This window comes from Nerophis ophidion, linkage group LG03, assembly GCF_033978795.1.
Source record: "Nerophis ophidion isolate RoL-2023_Sa linkage group LG03, RoL_Noph_v1.0, whole genome shotgun sequence".
Lineage (NCBI taxonomy): Eukaryota > Metazoa > Chordata > Actinopteri > Syngnathiformes > Syngnathidae > Nerophis > Nerophis ophidion.
Genome location: NC_084613.1, coordinates 62,623,128 through 62,643,811, shown reverse-complemented (window position 1 = coordinate 62,643,811; position 20,684 = coordinate 62,623,128). Strand labels below are relative to the sequence as shown.

General features: G+C 39.3%; 1 protein-coding gene and 1 long non-coding RNA gene across 2 annotated transcripts in view; both read right to left on the bottom strand.

Moving 5' to 3' along the window:
• Positions 1-20,455, bottom strand: part of eml1 (EMAP like 1) — a 140,028-nt gene extending 119,573 nt beyond the window's left edge. Inside the window, exon 1 of the mRNA XM_061895849.1 lies at positions 20,328-20,455. Within this exon, the coding sequence (XP_061751833.1) occupies positions 20,328-20,355 (28 nt within the window). The 5' untranslated portion in view covers positions 20,356-20,455. The remainder of the gene's footprint in view (positions 1-20,327) is intronic.
• Positions 12,149-15,396, bottom strand: LOC133548801 (uncharacterized). Its single transcript, XR_009805974.1, has 3 exons — positions 13,337-15,396; positions 13,196-13,257; positions 12,149-12,723 (listed from the first exon to the last, which is right to left on the bottom strand). It is a non-coding gene; the product is annotated as an uncharacterized LOC133548801 (long non-coding RNA).
• Positions 20,456-20,684: the final 229 nt, after the last annotated feature.

Here is a 20,684-nt window from a genome sequence, read left to right as displayed (position 1 = left end):
ACCAGTGGTTAAAAGATGCAAAAGTCCCTCGTTTGTTCTGCACATTTTACCGACGACAGCTATGCTAAGACAGAAATGTGTGGATATCCTGCGACACTCAAAGCAGATGCATTTCCAACGATAAAGTCAACGAAATCATAAAGGTGAGTTTTGTTGATGTTATTGACTTATGTGCTAATCAGACATATTTGGTCACGGCATGACTGCAAGCTAATTGATGCAAACATGCTATTTAGGCTAGCTGTATGTTAATTTGTAGCTATATTTGCATCCAGCCTTTCCCTCCACCCACATTTAATGCCAAACAAACACTTACCAATCGACGGATTTAGGTTGCTCCAGTGGTCAAAAGATGCAATCGTTGGTTAGAAGACGATCGCCGAATAGCTTCAATAGCTATTCGGTCAATAGCTTCAGTTTCTTTTTCAATTTTGTTTTCGCTATCTGCCTCCACACTCCAACCATCCGTTTCAATACATGCGTAATCTGTTGAATCGCTTAAGCCGCTAAAATCCGAGTCTGAATCCGAGCTAATGTCGCTATATCTTGCTGTTCTATCCACCATGTTTGTTTGTATTGGCGTCACTATGTGACGTCGCAGGAAAATGGACGGGTGGATTTACAGATAGCGAAAATCAGGCACTTTAAAGCCTTTTTTCGGGATATTCTATGATGGGTAAAATTTTGAAATAAACTTTGAAAAATAAAATAAGCCACTGGTAACTGATTTTTATTGGTTTTAACCCTTCTGAAATTGTGATAATGTTCCCCTTTAAAACCTCTAAAAGCCTTAGTGGCCACAGCACCTTTTAGCTCTTATTTTCAAAATTGTGTACACTACTGAATTGGGGTCTTATGCCGACATATGGACACTTATACGGCTATCTGGTGGTGTCAGAAGAGTACAACATACAATAGAATTTGGAAAAAAGTGTAAAAATAAAAATTAGCTTGTCACTACACATGAAGTACACCTTTGTGTACTTATGGACTAAGTACACCATATCAAAAGATGATTTTTAGTTTTTATTCTAATTAAGGTCCAATAAGCCAAAATAGCAAAAAGAAATTAAAAAAGCATGTAAACAAAGAGCTTGGGCCTTTAAGGGGAACATTATCACAATTTCTGAAGGGTTAAAATCAATAAAAATCAGTTCCCAGTGAATTGTTTTATTTTTCAAAGTTTTTTTATTTTTTCATTTTACCCATCACGCAATATCCCAAAAAACGGCTTCAAAGTGCCTGATTTTCACGATCGGTATATCCACCCGTCCATTATCCTGTGACGTCACAGCGTGAAACCACCATAAACAAACATGGCGGATAGCACAGAAAGGTATAGCAATAGTAGCTCGGATTCAGACTGGGATTTCAGCAGCGTAAGCGATTCAACAGATTACGCATGTATTCAAACGGATGGTTGGAGTGTGGAGGCAGGTAGCGAAAATGAAATTGAAGAAGAAACTGAAGCTATTGAGCCACATCACGACAGACAGCGTCATGGGAGGAAGCGAGGACAAATTCTGCGATCGCCTTCAAACCTACAATTGGTATGTGTTTGTTTGGCATTAAATGAGGGTGGAGGGAAAGGCTGGATGCAAATATAGATAAAAATTAGGCATGATGATGCAATATGTACATAAAGCTAGCCTAAATAGCATGTTAGCATCAATTAGCTTGCAGTCATGCCGTGACCAAATATGTCTGATTAGCACACTCCACATAAGTCAATAACAATCAACAAAACTTACCTTTGTGCATTCATGCACAACGTTATAAGTTTGGTGAACAAAATGAGACCGAAAAAGAAGTGGCATAAATCACGTCTTAGCCAATTAGACATCCAGGGGGTTTACCACGCTCGTCTGCGGGAACAGACTGTCGTCATCGCTTGCCGTGCTCCGTCGTCCCTGAATAGCTCACGCACTCAGGCAGATTCAGTGGTGGTTTATTTTCCATTATTGCAGATTTCTTTGACTTTATCGTTGGAAATGCATCTGCTTTGAGTGTCGCAGGATATCCACACATTCTTGCCATCTCTGTCGTAGCATAGCTGTCGTCGGTAAAGTGCGCGGAATAAACGAGGGACTTTCGCATCTTTTGGCCACTGGTGCAACTTGTTACACCCTCCGACAACACACCGACGAGGCATGATGTCTCCAAGGTACGGGAAAAAAGTCGAAAAAACGAAAAATAACAGAGCTGATTTGACTTGGTGCGTGTAATATTGAGGAAATGGCGGATTGCTTCATGTTTTGACGTCACGGGTGAAAGCTCATCGCTCCGACAGGCTATCATTTGAAAGGGGTTTAAATCGCCAAATTTCAGAAATCGGTTAAAAAAAACATATGGTCTTTTTTCTGCAACATCAAGGTATATATTGACGCTTATATAGGTCTGGTAATAATGTTCCCCTTTAAGATGTTAAGTTGCCGTCTCAACATTATTTCGTTCAGAACAGTGCGGTTGAATGTTTCAGGGATGAATGAGTGAGCTCTACCAGACACAAAATTTTCCCAAACAAATGTTCCTTCCCCTCACATTGACAGTGTTTCAGGTACATTTATTTAAATTTCCGTGATATTTTGCATTCAACAGTGGATTCCGTTGTATTGGCCAAATATTTAATTCTGTCCGGGGTTACATGAAAGCGGAAATAATAGGCCTTACTTTTTTGTTGAGTTTAGTGATGATTGTTTAGGTATACTAGCTAGCTCTGTATCAAATAAAAAGTAGAAACCATGGTGACATCCCAAACTTCTAGTAGACATGCTCTTTCATCCCCTCATTCGCTCCTCCTCTGTTACATCTTCACAAGCTCAGAAATTTGTGTGCATGTTTTTATTCGATTAGTCATTTTATGATCGTGGGAAGACATAATAAAAATCAAAACCAAAATGTGATTAACTGTCCAGCCCTAACATTAGATTTAAAGATAGAGGGTGCGATGCTACACAGAGGATGAGAAAAAATGTGAATCATACACACTAAAAGAGATTGGGAGTCACACAAGGACACCACAACAAGCCAACGTCACATCTACTCGGCAGCCTAACCTACAAAGCGGAGCATTTCCGGGGTCGCAGCTCGGCCTTAACGCTATTATCGCTCTGTTCTCCGTCTGTCTTATCAGCAGCTGCAGATGCCTCAAACACTGAGGATTCCTTAAAACAAGGACAAGAGGTGGGGGTGATAATGAAAGAAAGAGCAAGGGATGAAAGAGAGAAATAAATGGTATAGAGGGGGAGGGGAGCGTGGAACCGAAATAGAGAAATAGTGCTTGAGGGGGCGCAGTGTGTTGGGATATGGAGCAAATTAAAAAGTAAGCAGGTTGGGAGTTTATTGAGGGGAAAATGATGGGGGTCAAAGATACAAGATTGAACTGAGTGCTTCTTAATTCAGATTGGGGGGGTTGTATTTGCACACAAGAGGGGGGACTCTGCATTATTCATAATTAAGCTTGCAAGAAAAAAAAAAAAAAGTAAACAATGTCTGAGGCCCAGATAGATACTACTGATAGATGACACAAAAGGAAAATATGTTCTAAAGATAACATTGAGTGAGGGTGTCTCACTGCACAATATTTAACACTCAATTTTAGGTTAAAACGGGACTTTATGGAACGTGAGAAAACCTCAATTAATTATGGATTAAGCTTTCTATTTAGATTATCTCTGGATCGATGAAGCTCTTAAGACAGAACATAAAATCAGTCACCGAGTACCAGCAACATTTCTAAGAAAGAAGATGTTTTTTTTAATGAAAGTAAAAGCAGTAGCAATCAAAAAGGTAGTAAAACCTAATAGCAAACCATCTTCTCATTCAAATAGCAAAACAAAACCCATCTGTCCATTTATCACCCATCCATCTTCTTCCGCTTATCAGAGGTCGGCTCGCAGGGGCAGCAGCCCAGGCAGAGAAGCCCAGACTTCCCTCTCCCTCGCTACTTCTTCCAGCTCATCACCGGGTATTCCAAGGCATTACCAAGCCGGCTGGGAGATATAGTCCCCCCAACGTATCCTGGGTCTTCCCTGTGGCTCCCAAACAGTCGGACGTTCCCAAAACACCTCCCCAGGGAAGTGTTTGTGAGGTATCCTGATTTTTTTTATGAAGATGTGGTCCTGCTGGCTTCATCCGGCCAGGATCTTCAGTTCTTACTGGATAGGTTTACAGCCGAATGCGAAGTGACTGGGATGAGACTCGGCACTTCCAAGTCCGAGTCCATGGTTCACGCCCGGAAGAAGGTGGAGTTCCATTTCCGTGTTGGTCCCTCAGTGGAGGAGTTACAGAACCTTGGAGTCTTGTTAACGAGTGAGGGAAGAGTGGATCGCAAGATGGAGAGGCGGATCGATGCGGTGTCTGCAGTGACGCGGACCCTGCATTGGTTCATCGTGGTGAAGAAGGAGCTGAACTGGGAGAGAAAGCTCTCCATTTACCGGTCAATATACATCCTTGGCCTCACCTATTGTCATGAGCTTTGGGTTAAGACCGAAAGAACAAGATCACGGGTACAAGCGGCCGAAATTAGTTTCCTCCGTCAGATGGTGGGGCTCTCCTTTATAGATGGGATGAGAAGCTCTGGCATTCGGGAGGAGCCATATGAGGGGTTTGGGCATATGGAAAAAACAAAACCAATATGTTGAGATCCAGTATATGAAGGTGTTGTTTGCCAGCAAACTTTACCGATGTTATATTATTATACATTTCAAGCAGACATGAATTGGAAACAACATGAATCAATCGCTACAACCTTTCGAATGATCAAAACCCACATAATCCACAAGTAATCGCTGATAATTCTTCAACAACGAGCATTGAATAATTATTAACCATACCCTAAAAACAGGAGGGTGAAGGTGACATATTGTAACACACTTCGCCATGGTGTCTAATTGTACTGCATCAAATATTTAGTTTTTCTCCTTTAGCTACACGCAAGTTAACATGTTGGACGCAGCTTTCATTGTCACTCAGTCAGTAACATTAATCAAAGAGTTATGGGTGTATTTTGATGAAACTTTCAAGAAATATCCGAAATTGGATAAGAAAAAAGTGATTGATTCTGCGCTTCCAAGTGCTTTTCTAGTTTTATTTGGGGAGACATTTTTTTAAACCAATCTCTAATCTTGGAACTCATTCAAACTATGCAAGTAAACTTAATAATGTTGGTCAGTATATTATTACACAATCTAATCCAGACATGCACCAGCAGATCTATTCAGCTGTAAAGCAGAGAGGATTATGGGAAACAACAAGGTATCCTTTGTGACCAATGTGGCATTTGGTTGCAGGAATTCAGGTAGGGCGTTACGTTGAAAAACCCACATAAAACAGGATCAAACCTTGACCACCAGCGGTGGAAATTGCTCCTTTTTGGCATTGATGGCTGAATGTAGATAAAGTAAACAAGATTTGCCTTCGAACCCCTAAAAAGCAATAACTTCTGGCATGTTTTGCTTACTACAATTGAACCCATCCACTCATCCCCATCCACATTTCAAAACACACAAACCAAGGATGCCTCATTGTGTATTGTTCTCAGAGCCTTGTAGGTGTTATGTCTAAAGAGGCTCAGATTATTGTAAATCTCATTCTGGCGCACATTTTGGATCAGGATAAGCATCTGATGCGTTTTTGTGCGCGCGCATACCTTATTGTGTCCTCCCACCACCAGTGAACAGCAGGTCCCCTAAATGCACTAGCAACACAGTGGGTGGCAGGTGGTGGGACAACTGCTGCTATGGGCCCTCTTCTCTGAAGGCCTCCCCTCCCTACTGTTTCCCTTCCAGCTCACACACGCACGCACGCACGCACGCACGCACGCACGCACGCACGCACACACACACACTTAGAGAATAAACACAGTGTACATGATGATATCCCACTTTTTGCAACAAATAGTGGAAATGCCTCACCCACATATCTAACAAACACACACAACCTATGAGACCAACAACAACCAAAGCAATTAATTTTTCATCATACCCACTCAGGATTTATTTAATATGTTTGGTATATTTCTTGTGTACTTTTTAAACATTGATATTAAACGTCATGCCTTTGCCTCGCATCATTAGGGTGAGGTGTAAGAAGTTGTTTAGTACTTCAACTAGCATTAATGTTAAATACATTTTTATCATCCAAAGCAAAACATGATAAAAACTAATACTTTTAATGGAAAATGCTTATTATATGTTAGGCTCCCAGGTAGCTTTTAAATGTTGTGATCAGGTTTGTTAATGTTTGCTTTCCAGAGAGAAAAAACTGCTGACTGCATGTATCCTCAGATGATCGGTCAGTCTGCCAGTGGGTTGGGATTAAACACAATCAAATCTGGAACGAAGGAGCAAACAGGGTCAATCCTTGGGATGATCCAGCCACCATCTGTGTGCTGTATTGGGAATGGGCTGGTTAACGCTTTACAACAATAATTCACTCAACCTGCGACCTCTATGATTGATGAACACTGAATTTAGACAAAGCCCAGATTGTTTGTTTCTGAATTAAAACTGTGGCTGCTTTGTACGTGCTGGTAAAATAATACAACTGTGGTCCTCGTTTTATGACATTTTGTATTATGTTTTGGGGTTACAAATGGACTCCTATAAATTACTAATACTGCATGTATATAAAATGACGTGGGCACTATGAACATAGTCACACTGCTTTAAAAAAAAAAACACTTTTAATGCAATAGCTACACAACAGTGGGTAATCCTTATTTAATCAGTTTGGAATTCAGATTTTGGAGTCAAAAATCCCTGGATTAGATTGTATGTTCATGAGCTACAACACTGTCTGGAGTGGAGTACAGTCGTACCTCAAATTATGAGGTCAATTAATTCTGTAACAGAGCTCTTAACTCAAAAGTCTGCTATTGAAATTATTTGAAATCAATTTAATTGGTGCGCGGCTCCCGCAAAGCAGCACAATTTCAACATGTAACATGCCTTTTGAAATGAAAAACAAACTTTCAGATTGTATATATTGTAAAAAAAAAAAACAATACAAACAATGTATTACTAACAACTACAGTAGTTCTATGGAGTAATTTGATAATAAAGTACAGATTTACCTTGGAGGTTAGACAGTCGTTGAACTGTAATGCTAACGCCGGGAAATCACACTTCAACGACTGTCGTTGCTTTGACAGTAGGATTGCTCGTTTGCATCAAAACAGTTGTTTTTCTCACTACAATAGGGCGAAACCATCCATGCCCAGGCACACCCTCCCGGTTTTGGAGTAGAAATGGTTGGGGTTTTGGCACCAGCCGCTAGACTAGACCTGACCAATCTAAGTCTAAGACTAGAACTGACCAATCTAAGTCTATCAGCATGAACTGATGAAGCCTACTCGGACGAGAGGCGAAACGTCTTCTAAAACAAATCAAACAGTCCAGCGATCGATTGAATGCCCTGAGATAACAAACAAGAAGTATGTATTTTACTGCAGAAATGCATAAGCTGTAGAACACCATATTAAGCTTTAATGAGTACTGGTAAAACTGAAACAATCAACGTGTTAACATGGAAATGTCAACCTTTAATACTTTTAATTTTCACAAAAATAAGCTCCATACATCACACAGGCCTCTCCACATCTAATCTATATGTTAATGAGCCCCAACCTGGATGCTGAAAATTGGTGTAATTCTTGACTGCAGCCACACATACTCATGTAACACTGCATTATACACAACTAAAATTCACATACACGGTGATCTGTGAACTCTGTGGTGTTGTTCCTGAGAGAGAGAAAGTATATGCCAGAGCGTACAAAGACTGTGTTCTTTCAAGCGGTGACAACATTAATCACATTTGACTTGGCTGCTGAAACATCCATGTACACCCTCCCCCCTGTTTCCTGAACAGCCAAGAAGACCCTTTTCTCTCTGCAAAAGCTAAAACAGGCATAAACAATACAATCCTCACACAACACTATCTCGATAGTCTCCCTTCCATATCTCCAGGGGTTAATAATAACAGCCATTCTTATTTTTTATCTGCACCTTGATTAAAGTCTAAAATAAACTGCTGTATAAGCGCAGGTGCAAACACATACAGTTTGTTGAGAGAGGCCATAGAACACGTCAGCAATAATGACATCACATAAACAAGTGTCACTAGCATCTGACTGCCAATGGATGTCAGTCATAAGCCCCTACTTATGCTTCTACGGTATATGGCTCAGTTAAATGACAAACTGTAGCTGTTTTTAGCTTTGCTAAGCACACTCTTCAACTGAATTGTTTTCTCTCATACACACTACTGAATTTTTTTTTCTCTCATTCATACTACTGAAATCATCTCACACACTACTGAAATCCTTTCATTCACACTACTGAAATCTTCTCATACACACTACTGAATATTTTTTTCTTTCATGAACACTACTGAAATCCTCTCAACACACTACTGAAATCCTCTTTCACAATAATTATTATTTTTCTCTCATACACACTACTCAATTGTTTTCTCAAATACACACCACTGAATTTTTTTCTCTTTCATACATACTACTGAAATCCTCTCACACACTACTGATATCCTCTCACACACTACTGAAATGCTTTCATACACACTACTGAAATCCTCTCATACACACTACTGACATTTTTTGTGTATAAGAGAAAAACATGTTAGTAGAGTGTATGAGAGAATCTCAGTAGTGTGTATGAGAAAAAAAATCAGTAGTGTGTATGAGAAGTTTTCAATAATGTGTGTGAATGGATTTCGCTAAAATGAAAGGCCTTTAATTCAAAACGGAAGGCATTTCACATTAACCGTAAGGCATTTCACATCAACCGGAAAGCCTTCCGGTTACGGTTCAAAAAGTGCCAGCCCTTTTTCAGCCAAGTTGTTCGCAAACAGTTTGTCTTTCCAACTTCCGACAAGTAGCTTAACCGAGGCAGCAGTTTTGCTTTGTACTATGCTAGCGTCAGCGAAGAATACAAGAACACTATCAAATGCGACAACAGACAACCGTTGCACCCCCAAGCCGCGACACCTGAGCGGTCACACAGCGTTGCCTTTCCTCTCCTGACAACGAACCAACAACGAGAGCTCGGCGAGAGCGTGCACTGCAGCATTATCAAATGCAACATTTCAGCCCATCATTTTAGTATAACATAAAAAATATAACTCACTAATGACAAATTTAAAAAAGGGTATAAAACTTCCAAACATTATAAAAAACAATTGCATCAAAGAAAAATCACTGTGTAATGTGTAATATGATCTGTTACACTTTGCACGTTTAATTTCTTTTGGTTTTTCTTTTGTTGTTAGTGTTGTTACAATATATTGTTCAATTTTTGAAAATGGTGACGAAAATTATTTGTGTATACTTAGTTTTAAAATGTTTAATGAAATGTTTCTTTTCATTCTCAGATTTTTCAAATATGTACAATATTTCTATTGAAATAGGTTTGGAGGAAAACATGCTCTTCCCTGTGTGAAGTTATCCTGTTTTAATCACATGACAGGAACACCTTCCTGTTTAACTATACGCTCAACGTTTACCACTGAACTGTAATAGTTTAACTTTCTATATCAGACCATTTTAACTGCATTTTACTAAAATTTGTGAGAGGATTTCAGTACTAAATGTTAGAGAATAATTTGTCAGTTGTTTATCCATATAGCCATCTATTTCCTACCGCTTGTCCATTTCCAGGTTGCGGAGGGGTGCTGGAGCCTGTGTGTTAGAGAAATTTCAGTTGTGTTGCAAGAGGTAATTTTGAATAATGTCCCTAACAGCCCCTCATAGATCTCTAAACAGTTACACACAGAATGGGAGGGCTTTGAAAAAACAAAGGTGTGCTGCTCAAATGATGCGTAATTGTTGTTAAGACACTCCATTTGAGGTTAGAGAGTTATTTGAAGGTAACACAGTCCCACCTCTTCTGAACCCTTTTGTAAAAAATAAAAAGTTACAATTTGGCGGGGAACCCTAAGTGACAGTTGTATCATTGCCAAGCCACGTCTCAGTTAAAAGAAGGCAGTCGAACTTGTTTAAAATTGTTCAGTTCAGTTTATTTCGAACAGGCATACGATACAATGTAATGCATCACAACAATTCCAGTTGTTTCATTACAGCACGTCTGAAAAGGAATAGGAAGAAGCAGAGTTTATTTAATTCTATTCCTTTTCATACCATAGCAATTTTATCCAATTCCTTTGTTCTCTGTAACAGAATAATGAACAAATAAATAATAAATATATAATATACCATAGTAACTAAAGAAAAATTATCAATCAATCAATCAATCAATGTTTACTTATATAGCCCTAAATCACTAGGGTCTCAAAGGGCTGCACAAACCACAACACGAACCACTACGACATCCTCGGTAGGCCCACATAAGGGCAAGGAAAACTCACACCCAGTGGGACGTCGGTGACAATGATGACTATGAGAACCTTGGAGAGGAGGAAAGCAATGGATGTCGAGCGGGTCTAACATGATACTGTGAAAGTTCAATCCATAATGGATCCAACACAGTCGCGAGAGTCCAGCTCAAAGCGGATCCAACACAGCAGCGAGAGTCCCGTTCACAGCGGAGCCGTCGCAATCAATTTCCTCAAATTTGAGTCTTTCATCCTCGCTCAAATTAAATACATAAATAATCTTTCTTTCCAAAAAAAAGGGGGAAAAATGGTTTAATATGTTCATCATAATTCTTGTTCTGTGTACTTTGTGAACACTTGCAGTTTGAACAGTCTCTTAAACTGAATCATATTGGTGCTTAGTTTGATTTCTTTGGTTAATCCGTTTCAAAATGTAATTCCACATACTGATATACTAAAGGTTTTAAGCGTTGTACGAGCAAACAAATGTTTTAAATTATATTTTCCTCTAAGGTTACATTGCTCCTCTTTTGTTGAGAAGAATTGTTGTACATTCTTGGGTTAGCAGGTTATAGTTTGCTTTATACATAATTTTAGCTGTTTGCAAATGCACCAAATCATTGAATTTCAATAATTGTGATTAAATAAATATAGGGTTTGTATGTTCTCTATATCCAACATTATGTATTATTCTTACTGATCTTTTTTGTAACACCGTTAGTGAATGAAGCGCACATGTGTAGTTGTTTCCCCATTTTTCTACACAATAACTCAGATATGGTAACACTCGCGAGCAATAGAGAATATGAAGTGTTTTTTGGTCCAGAACATGTTTTATTTTATTCATTATTGATGTGTTTCTTGCTACTTTATGTTGTATATTTTTACATGAAATTTCCAATTAATTTCATCATCTATTATCACACACAAAAATGTGTGTTCTTTTACCCTTTCAATATTCACTCTGTCTATCGGTATTTATATTTGACTTTCTCTTCTGTTACTTCTGTTACTCTAGTTTTACTGAGATTCAAAGATACTCTGTTTTTGTCAAACTATCTTTTTAATTTGTAAATTTCTTCTGTTATTATTCACATTATCTTCTGTGTTCTCTCCTGAACAAACTGCCGTTGTGTCATCTACAAATAATACTAACTTTGAACTCTTTCTTTCTGGCACTTATCGAGGGTGGACGCTCCCTTTTCCTCTCCCCTTATATCTCCTGCTTGCTTCTTCGTTTTGTCTTGTCTTAACTTTCTTGTTGCCTCTTTTTGCACTGCTCTCCAAATCTAAACATTGGAACTATTTAACTGACCTCAATAAAATTGACAAGATCTTGGGTTTGGGGGAACCTGCTGTCGTGACGAAGCGGTTGTTGCTGGACACACGACGGACTCTTGGGAGAAGAAGCAGGGCCGCGTGCCTGGCGACCCTTTTCTGTCGAGGACGTGAAGATATCCACCTATTTGGAATTATGACACCAGGACATCTGCTGATTGGAGTAAGCGTTGCTCTGGTTTGTCGACAAATTGGAAGTTGCTGGCAGTCTTCAAACTACCGCAAAGCTGCCACAAATGATTGGAGGATGCTGGAAGAACTGTGGATTACATTGGACTGTCTACCCTGCAGGTTTGAGGACCAGTCATAGACAATTTAGAGTGAAAAGCAAATTTTATTTTCACTTGCATAAAAATCATTCTAAGTTGGATTGTTTCCCTGGCTTCGAGACTCTCCCGGAGGACACTGCAGCGAAGACACAACAAACTCCCTTCTTGTCTCTCTTGGGCACACACTTGTTGTTGACTTTGGACTAGCGACTGCACAATACATCAAGGCCGCAGAACAGAGACACACTACGGGCTCACACACACACACACACACGTAACCTATACGTGCTACAAAGCAATGCAATAAATATATATATGGGTTGTTATGGGCTAGGAACAGAAGACTAGTTTCAACTCGTAGAGAGAGGCAGAGCTTGAATTGTAGTTTGGTTGACACCGTGTATTAGAGAATTAGTGATGGACAGCAGGTATATACACACACAATGAGTTGAATGGCCATTCAACATGAAAGCAATTTAAAAAGAAAAACACAAGTACTATATACATATATACAATTCCATTTAAACTAATCAGTGTCTCTGGATCTTGTTTAAATCTCAGTTCAGATAATAGTTCTTGGAAAAAAAAGGATGGCAGTACAGTCCATGTGCTGCAGGTAAAGTGAGAATTGTAAAGGGTTGGCTTGAGAGCCTCCTACCAGCCCAGACAGAGCAGGTGGTGAGGTTCCTGGCTGGAATCTTCCAAAACCGATCCTTGGACTAGGTGATTATTTTCCTTAGCTTGCCATCAAAAAGAGAAGCCTGGCCTGTGTAAGAGCCAGAACCATTCTTATAAATCCATGTGTACACAAATTATCTTCATTAAATAACACTAAATTGCGTTATCTAGTATTCATAATATATTATCCAACAATATACCATCAAGTATTCATAATATAATATTCAATAATATATTATCAAGTATTCATATTAAATATTCAATAATTTCTAGTTCTTTCCTCAATGTTGTACAATATAAATCAATAAACATATCAGAATCACAATATGCAATAAAATGCAAAAATTAACCATTAGCAGCATAATTATGACCTATACAAAGCAGTCAGTGCACTAAATATGCTTATTATCTAAACACTTAAAAGTACATTCAATACACAAATGTGATCATTAGTTTAAGTCATAAACCTTTTATATGGACGATTGAGAATATGCCACAAAGACTGTTGCAATGAAGAAAGATTAATGCTTAAAGTGCTATAGTCATGAATATGGACTCACCAACTCAGCTTCTACAGTCAAACACAGCTTAATGACAAAGAATCCGGCGCTGGAAGTCGGCTCTATAAAGTTACAAAATAGGCATGTAGTTTAAAATCCCTCAGCACAATATTTCAGGTGAAAACAAGGTTTAAAACCTACCTCGAGCAGAAATGCAATCGATCTCTCATGTCTTGTCTCCTGGCTACTTCCTGCTATCGGCTTATAAGCACCACTAATTGGACCGCGGCGGTCACGTGACAAGGGAGGAGTGCGCCGAGTTGCCAAAGATTAACTAGAGCAAGAGCATACCAGTCACTTTCGTCTACCGGTATATACCTACAGCTGATTGGACTGTGGCGGTCACATGACTAGGAAGTGGGCAAAGAGTAAATAGAAAGGCAAGAGCCTAATAGTCTCCGCAAATGTATTTGACACGTGCATTACACACACATCCACAAAAAAATATACGCCACACATACACCCCAACCCAACGCCCTCGACGCAAATCCCGTAGGGGTGATGAATGTATGGTCAGAGCCTGAGAGCTGCGGCCAACCACCATGACCTTGAACTAACTTACCTCTGTTGCTAAATATCTCAAGATGTATGTTGTAATATGTATATGTGTTTTGCTATGGAGTTTTTTTCCCACTCCAGACTGGGCCCCTTTATGAGACCAGTCTGGATTGTAATTTTTTAATCATCCTTCCCCAGCGTTTACCTTTATCCCATCTTTTACGGGGCGCCTTATGGCAACCCATCAGCGTTCTTGTTCTGTAACCCTGTACACTGTTTGTTTGTCTAATCTTGAACAGGTTTGTGCTGAAAACAAAGTTTCCTTGTACTTGTGCAATGACAATAAAGACCTATCCTATCCTTAAGTCCTTTGTAACTTTACAAATGTCATATATGTAGAGATTGAACAATTTTGATCTGGGTATTGCTCCCTGAGGTACGCCACAAGATATTTTCAGGTCTGTGTATCAATTGTATCAAACATTAAACAAGTTTTGTTTAAAAGACAGAGAACGTTTAAAAGTGCCATGTTGATGTTGACAGGTGGAGGAGTGGATTGTTGATGTTTGGGGAGATTTATGAGGTGGTGAAAGTTGACAGAATGTGTATGGAGGCGTCTGGTGTACTCACGTGTTGTAATGATGACAGGGATGTGTGAAGAATTGTTGTGAATGACAGGTCCAAGTCCAGTGTATGGTGGTCAGAGGTGGAACTAAATCAGTGGGATCAGAGACCTGAAGGACGTCAATCAGTGACGAAGAGTTGAGCTGGTGCACGTGTGGGGAGATTGGCAGACATTGTGTGGATTCTAGCTCTGTTTAAATGGAGACCGTCTGGCCCAAAGAGAGGTCATCTCCACCAAAACACATCAAAGTTGCGAGCGACAGGCAGAGGAGAACTAGGTGTTAAGGCTAAGCTCCTTCTGAAGCTGCATGTTGGGAGTGAGACCGGAGATTAAAGTGTTCACTTGGAACTGTGCAACGGTGTTTAGGGATGGATGAAGTCCTGCTTAAGGCTCGGGCTGCTGTCTGCCAATGTCGTTTATCCCTTCGTGCATAATGATCCTTGTCCATCATCAATTTAGATTACATTGTTTATGTGTCCGACCACATCTTTTGTTTAATGGCGGTTGGCAAGCAACCTTCTGGTGTGCATTACCGCCACCTACTGAAATGGAGTGTGGGCTGAGGGGGAACCCTACTCCATACATCCATTTTCTACTGCTTGTCCCTTTTGGGGTCACGGGGGGTGCTGGAGCCTATCTCAGCTGCATTTGGGCGGAAGGCGGTGTACACCCAGGACAAGACACCCACATTCACACACTTGGGTCGATTTAGTGTTGCCAATCAACTTACCCCCAGGGAGAACATGAAAAATCCACACAGAAAGATCCCGAGCCCAGGATTGAACTCAGGACTTCTCAGGACATTCGTATTGTGAAGCACATGCACTAACCCCTGTACCACCGTGCTGCCGGAACCCTGCTCTATATACTTTTATTCAACCCAGTCTTTTTCAAAAAATATGAGTATAATGCTTTATAACCTATGTGTTCTGAGTGCAATCTAAAATATCTTCCACTGCTAACCTAATCTTCTCTTTCGCTAACTTACTTTCCAGTATTTCACTTTCTCTATTGTATTTCCTACAATGTATTAAAACATGTCCTACACTTTCGCTGAGAAATGTTACCGATCACACTTCCGTCTTCTTTCCCGCCCTTTCTACTCCCCTCCTCGCTGCTTTCAATTAAGCACAAGCTGGGGTTACATTGCCCCCTGCAGTTTGACTTGTGAAGTACTCCCAACATTTCAATTCAGGACTCTAAATTGGACAAAATTAGAAGAATATATGATTATTTGGATAATTAAATGCGTCATTGATTAATTATTATTGGATTTATATACATAAATGTGCCATTAAATATGTCATTATTTTTAATTAGGGCAGTTTAGTGTGCTTTCTCCTCACAATACAAAAGTATCAGGTTCAATCCCCAGGTTTGGGGTCTTCCTGTGTGGAGTTTGCATGTTCTCCCCGTGACTGCGTGGGTTCCGTCCGGGTTCTCAGGCTTCCTCACACCATTTTCTACCGCTTGTCCCTTTTGGGGTTGCCGGAGCCTATCTCAGCTGCACAAGTCGCCACCTTATCACAGGGCCAACACAGAGAAGAGTGTGGGAGGGTAAATTAGGATCTAGGGGGGCCGCATGGGCTTTCGTAATAATTAAGCGTGGGGGTGGAAGACAGTCATCTAAAGGTGTAAGTTATGAAAAAAAGACATCAAAAGTGTTAATATAAAATAAATATAGCTGTGAATGTTAAAAAAAGAGGTTGCTTGAAATAAATTAAGAACACCAACATCCCCTATCAAAAATGCAAAATGGTTCGTTCCACCTCGATAGTGCACACCTAAAGTTAGACACTTTACTCAACATCGATATCGTAAGTTTGTCATCAAAGCTCACATTTAGGCATTCGAACACAGCGCCAGCACTTTGGGCAAGAAAAGCTAAAAATACAGCAATCTTTTGTAACATTAGAAAATGATGTCATGTTTGACTTTTGCATCTCATTCCCCAATATTGTGGTGCGTTCAAAGACCCTCGATTAAAGTTAGAAGTAGAGCCACCACTAGTTTTTAAGAACAGTGGGAGACGTAACCGCCTAGAGATGCACTATCCCATCCATCCAAATAATATAATCATTATAATGATTAAGTGTTATTAGTATCATGTTAGACCCGCTCGACATCCATTGCTTACCTCCTCTCCAAGGTTCTCATAGTCATTATTGTCACCGATGTCCCATTGGGTGTGAGTTTTCCTTGCCCTTATGTGGGCCTACCGAGGATGTCGTAGTGGTTTGTGCAGCCCTTTGAGACACTAGTGATTTAGGGCTATATAAGTAAACATTGATTGATGTATTTTCCACTGATATTACTCAGTGAATCAGCCTTATACTCTGAAGTAAAGGTAAACTTGACAGATTTATAATCCTATATAGGTGAATAATGAATGACAGGTTATTTGATTATTTGTATTTATATTATGATCACTTTATGAATAATTTTTTGTCAGTTTTTTGTTTTAAAAAAACAAAAATATTCAACTTTATTTTCTTTAATTATTTTGGGAGTGTTCTAGATATGTTATATTGAAATATTCAAAACCTAATTTTGGTTTTTATACGTGTAAAGATGGTTTCAACCAAATCTGTTTTTAGTGCATGTTAACATATCAAGTGTGTATGGGTACTAGACAGGTATTGTGTACGGGGGCCCAGAATTTGGTGCTACACACCCTTGATTACAATAATAAGTCTGATTTTAAAAAAAAAGAGCCGCATTAAAAACATTTACCCATACAAAATTGTAATACTCAGAGGGAAATAAATAAGCAATCAATAATTGTCATAATTAATAAGCAATACTTTTTCAGACATAGGCCTTCTTACAGATTTCCAAATGGTGTTTGTTTACAAATTTGTCAACAAAATATTGTTTTTTTTTACTTAATCACATCGTAATAAACTGTAAAATCAGACTCTGAATGGATTTGGAGATGGATGGGATTATAAAGCAAAGTGGCAACAGAAGTATACACAAGTCAGAGTCAGCGAAAGGCTGAGAAACAGTAACTTTCTATTCCCACAGGATTGTTCCTTTTAATCTGTCAATTGAGAGATTTAGCTCTCCTTGCAACATGGCTGCTCATGCGGGGATTTAACCTTCTCTTATGGTTGACTGAAACAATGTACAAGTCATCTTTCTCACATCTAGACTAAAACACAAGCTAGATGAACGTAAGAAGTGTCCTTAATAGAACAATATTGCAGTCTAAAACACATTTATCAATATTTAAAGTATCAAATAATTATAGTTGAATATAACAGATACAAAGTTAACATGACAGAAGACTACGAGAAATTATCCAGTAACAAAGGTATCTGCATCATTCAATTTACTGCATAATGAGCGAAGTCATTTAAGGCAGTGGTCCCCAATCTTTTTGTATCCGCGGACCGGTCAATGCTTAATAATTTGTCCCGCGGCCCGGGGTGGGGGGTGTCCTTTTTTTTTCTTCTTTGTCATGAAAAAGGGACGTTTTTGTCATGAAAAAGGGAGTTTTTTGTGGTTAGTGCACTATTTGTAAGTGAATATTGTTTTTCATGTTGATTTAATAAAAAATAAAAAATAAAAATAAAACAAAAATTTATTTCATAAAAAATTCTTCTGCGGCCCGGTGATTGGGGACCACTGATTTAAAGTACCAACGATTGTCACACACGCACTAGGTGTGGTGAAATTTGTCCTCTGCATTTGACCCATCCCCCTTGATCACCATGAATTTACCATGAATTGATTAATGTGGAACCCGACTTAAAGGCCTACTGAAACCCACTACTACCGACCAAGCAGTCTGATAGTTTATATATCAATGATGAAATATTAACATTGCAACACATGCCAATACGGCTTTTTTAATTTACTAAATTGTAATTTTAAATATACCGCGAGTTTCTTGTTGAAAACGTCGCAGAATGATGACGCGTACGCGTGACGTCACGGACTGTCAGGAAATATTAGCGCTGCACCACACGCGGCTAAAAGTCGTCTGCTTTAACCGCATAATTACACAGTATTTTGGACATCTGTGTTGCTAAATCTTTTGCAATTTGTTCATTTAATAATGGAGACTATAAAGAACAATGCTGTTGGTGAAAAGCGGTGGATTGCAGCTGTCTTTAGCACCTAGACACAGCCGGTGTTTCTTCATTTATTGTGAAGCGGAGCGGTCAAGCGAACATGTTTTCTCTACGTCAATCTGCATGTTTTTGGATGTGGAAATTGTGATATATATCTTACCGGAGAAATCATTGGATTATTCGTCGTCCTGCAGCAGCTGTTTAAAAGGCAGCTGTGAGCTTGGCTCCTCAGCTTCTCTCTGAGACACTTCATGTTCACCGCAGCCATCCGACCTCGAGGTATGTCTTTACAATCTTTAAAATCTCACTAAAACACTATTAAAACAGTAACCAGATAAGGGATCTTCCAGAATTATCCTCGTAAATGTGTTTAATTACTTATGAAACGCTCACTATGCCGCCGCCCGGAGCCGTCGCTTTTATTATTTTTTTTTTTTCTCTAGTCCTTCACTATCACTATCCTAATTCACAAATCTTTCATCCTCGCTCAAATTAATGGGGAAATTGTTGCTTTCTCGGTCCGAATTGCTCTCACTGCTGGTGGCTCACATTAAAAACAATGTGAATATGTGTGGAGCCCTGCAACTCGTGACGTCACGCGCACATACTTCCGGGAAAGGCAGGGCTTTTCTATTAGCGACCAAAAGTTGTGAACTTTATCGTCGATGTTCTCTACTAAATCCTTTCAGCAAAAATATGGCAATATCGCAAAATGATCAAGTATGACACATAGAATGGACCTGCTATTCCCGTTTAAATAAGAAAATCTCATTTCAGTAGGCCTTTAAACAAGTTGAAAAACTTATTCCGGTGTTACCATTTAGTGGTCAATTGTACGGAATATGCACTGAACTGTGCAATCTACAAATAAAAGTATCAATCAATCAATCAAATCACCCCCTGGGAAGTGAGGAGAGCAGTGGGCAGCAGCGGTGCCGCACCCGGGAATCATTTATGGTGATTTAACCCCCAATTCCAAAGCAAACATGGTAGGAAATAGGCTGCTAGCAGCTACACAACATATTAGCACACAAGCTAGACAAACATAATAAGTGTCCTTAATTGAACAATATTGGAGCTTAAAACACTTTTGTCAACATCACCACGTGTCAAATAATTGTAGTTGCATTTTACTTATGACAAACTGAAAGTATGTGATGTACCATATTGTAACTATATGCATGTTCGAAATAAACCAATACCATAAGCATAACCACTAGGTGTCACTAAAAATAAAAAATTGCCATCCCACTTCAACTTAACGCCAACATAAGTCTATTTCAGACAATTAATAGTAAATAACTATATGTTTTTCGTACCTACAATTGTTCTCTGTTTGAGTAATTCCACTTAATCAAGCATTTTTTAACATTTTCACGCGAGAAAAAATTTAAGTGTGTATGATTTATGTTATTATTGTACTGAATCAATATTGGTATCGGCCAATATTCTAGGCTACAATGTCAGTATTGTATTGCAAGTCAAAAAGTTGCACTAAGGCACCCATAAAACAATATCAACAATGTGACAATATGAACAACAAAACAAAATACTTGTGAAAAACAAACATAGAAAAAGATTTAAAAATGCTAGTATCTCTGTAGTCCTCTTTCCTATGTCTTCGTGCACCTCCACTCTGTCCCTCTGTCTATCTCAACTCAACTAGTCGACCCCACGTAGTCTGGGTCCTGGTCAAGGTTTCTATACTGGCATTGATATTTTGAATCAATCCACCCACCCTCTTCTTTAAGATGCTCCTGGGGTTGAGGGGGGGAAGGGGAGTGGGGGTGCAAAACTGAAGGGGTTCGCAATAAGCCACTCCCTTCCACGTTAGCTGAAGACTTGCAGAAGTCCTAAAAGATTACATACACATGCGCAGTCCTATATGGCTGGTAAATAGGCTTGTATCAGAATTCCATATGAGACTTACCGAGCGGAAGCCCCTCACAGTCTGACATGGTCAAAGACAGCAGAAGACCACAAACTTTGATTACTTTTAATATGTCCAGTCAAGTGTGACAATATGCCCAACACTCTTTGGTGTAAGTTTACTTTCACTCCTCCTTCTTTCTTTTGCTTCCTGTCCAGTGTCCACATTGGCCTTTGGACATGCCAGTCAAATATCCCACTCTATGCTATTGGGCAGTATATGTGTAACCAGCAGCCCCTCCTTTGGGATACTGTTTCCTCCTAAGATATTACAGGCCTAGAATATGATTTCCCAGCACCAATAAGATCAAATAAACACTTGCAATGTAATGTAAATCCCACCATACTATCCTTATCT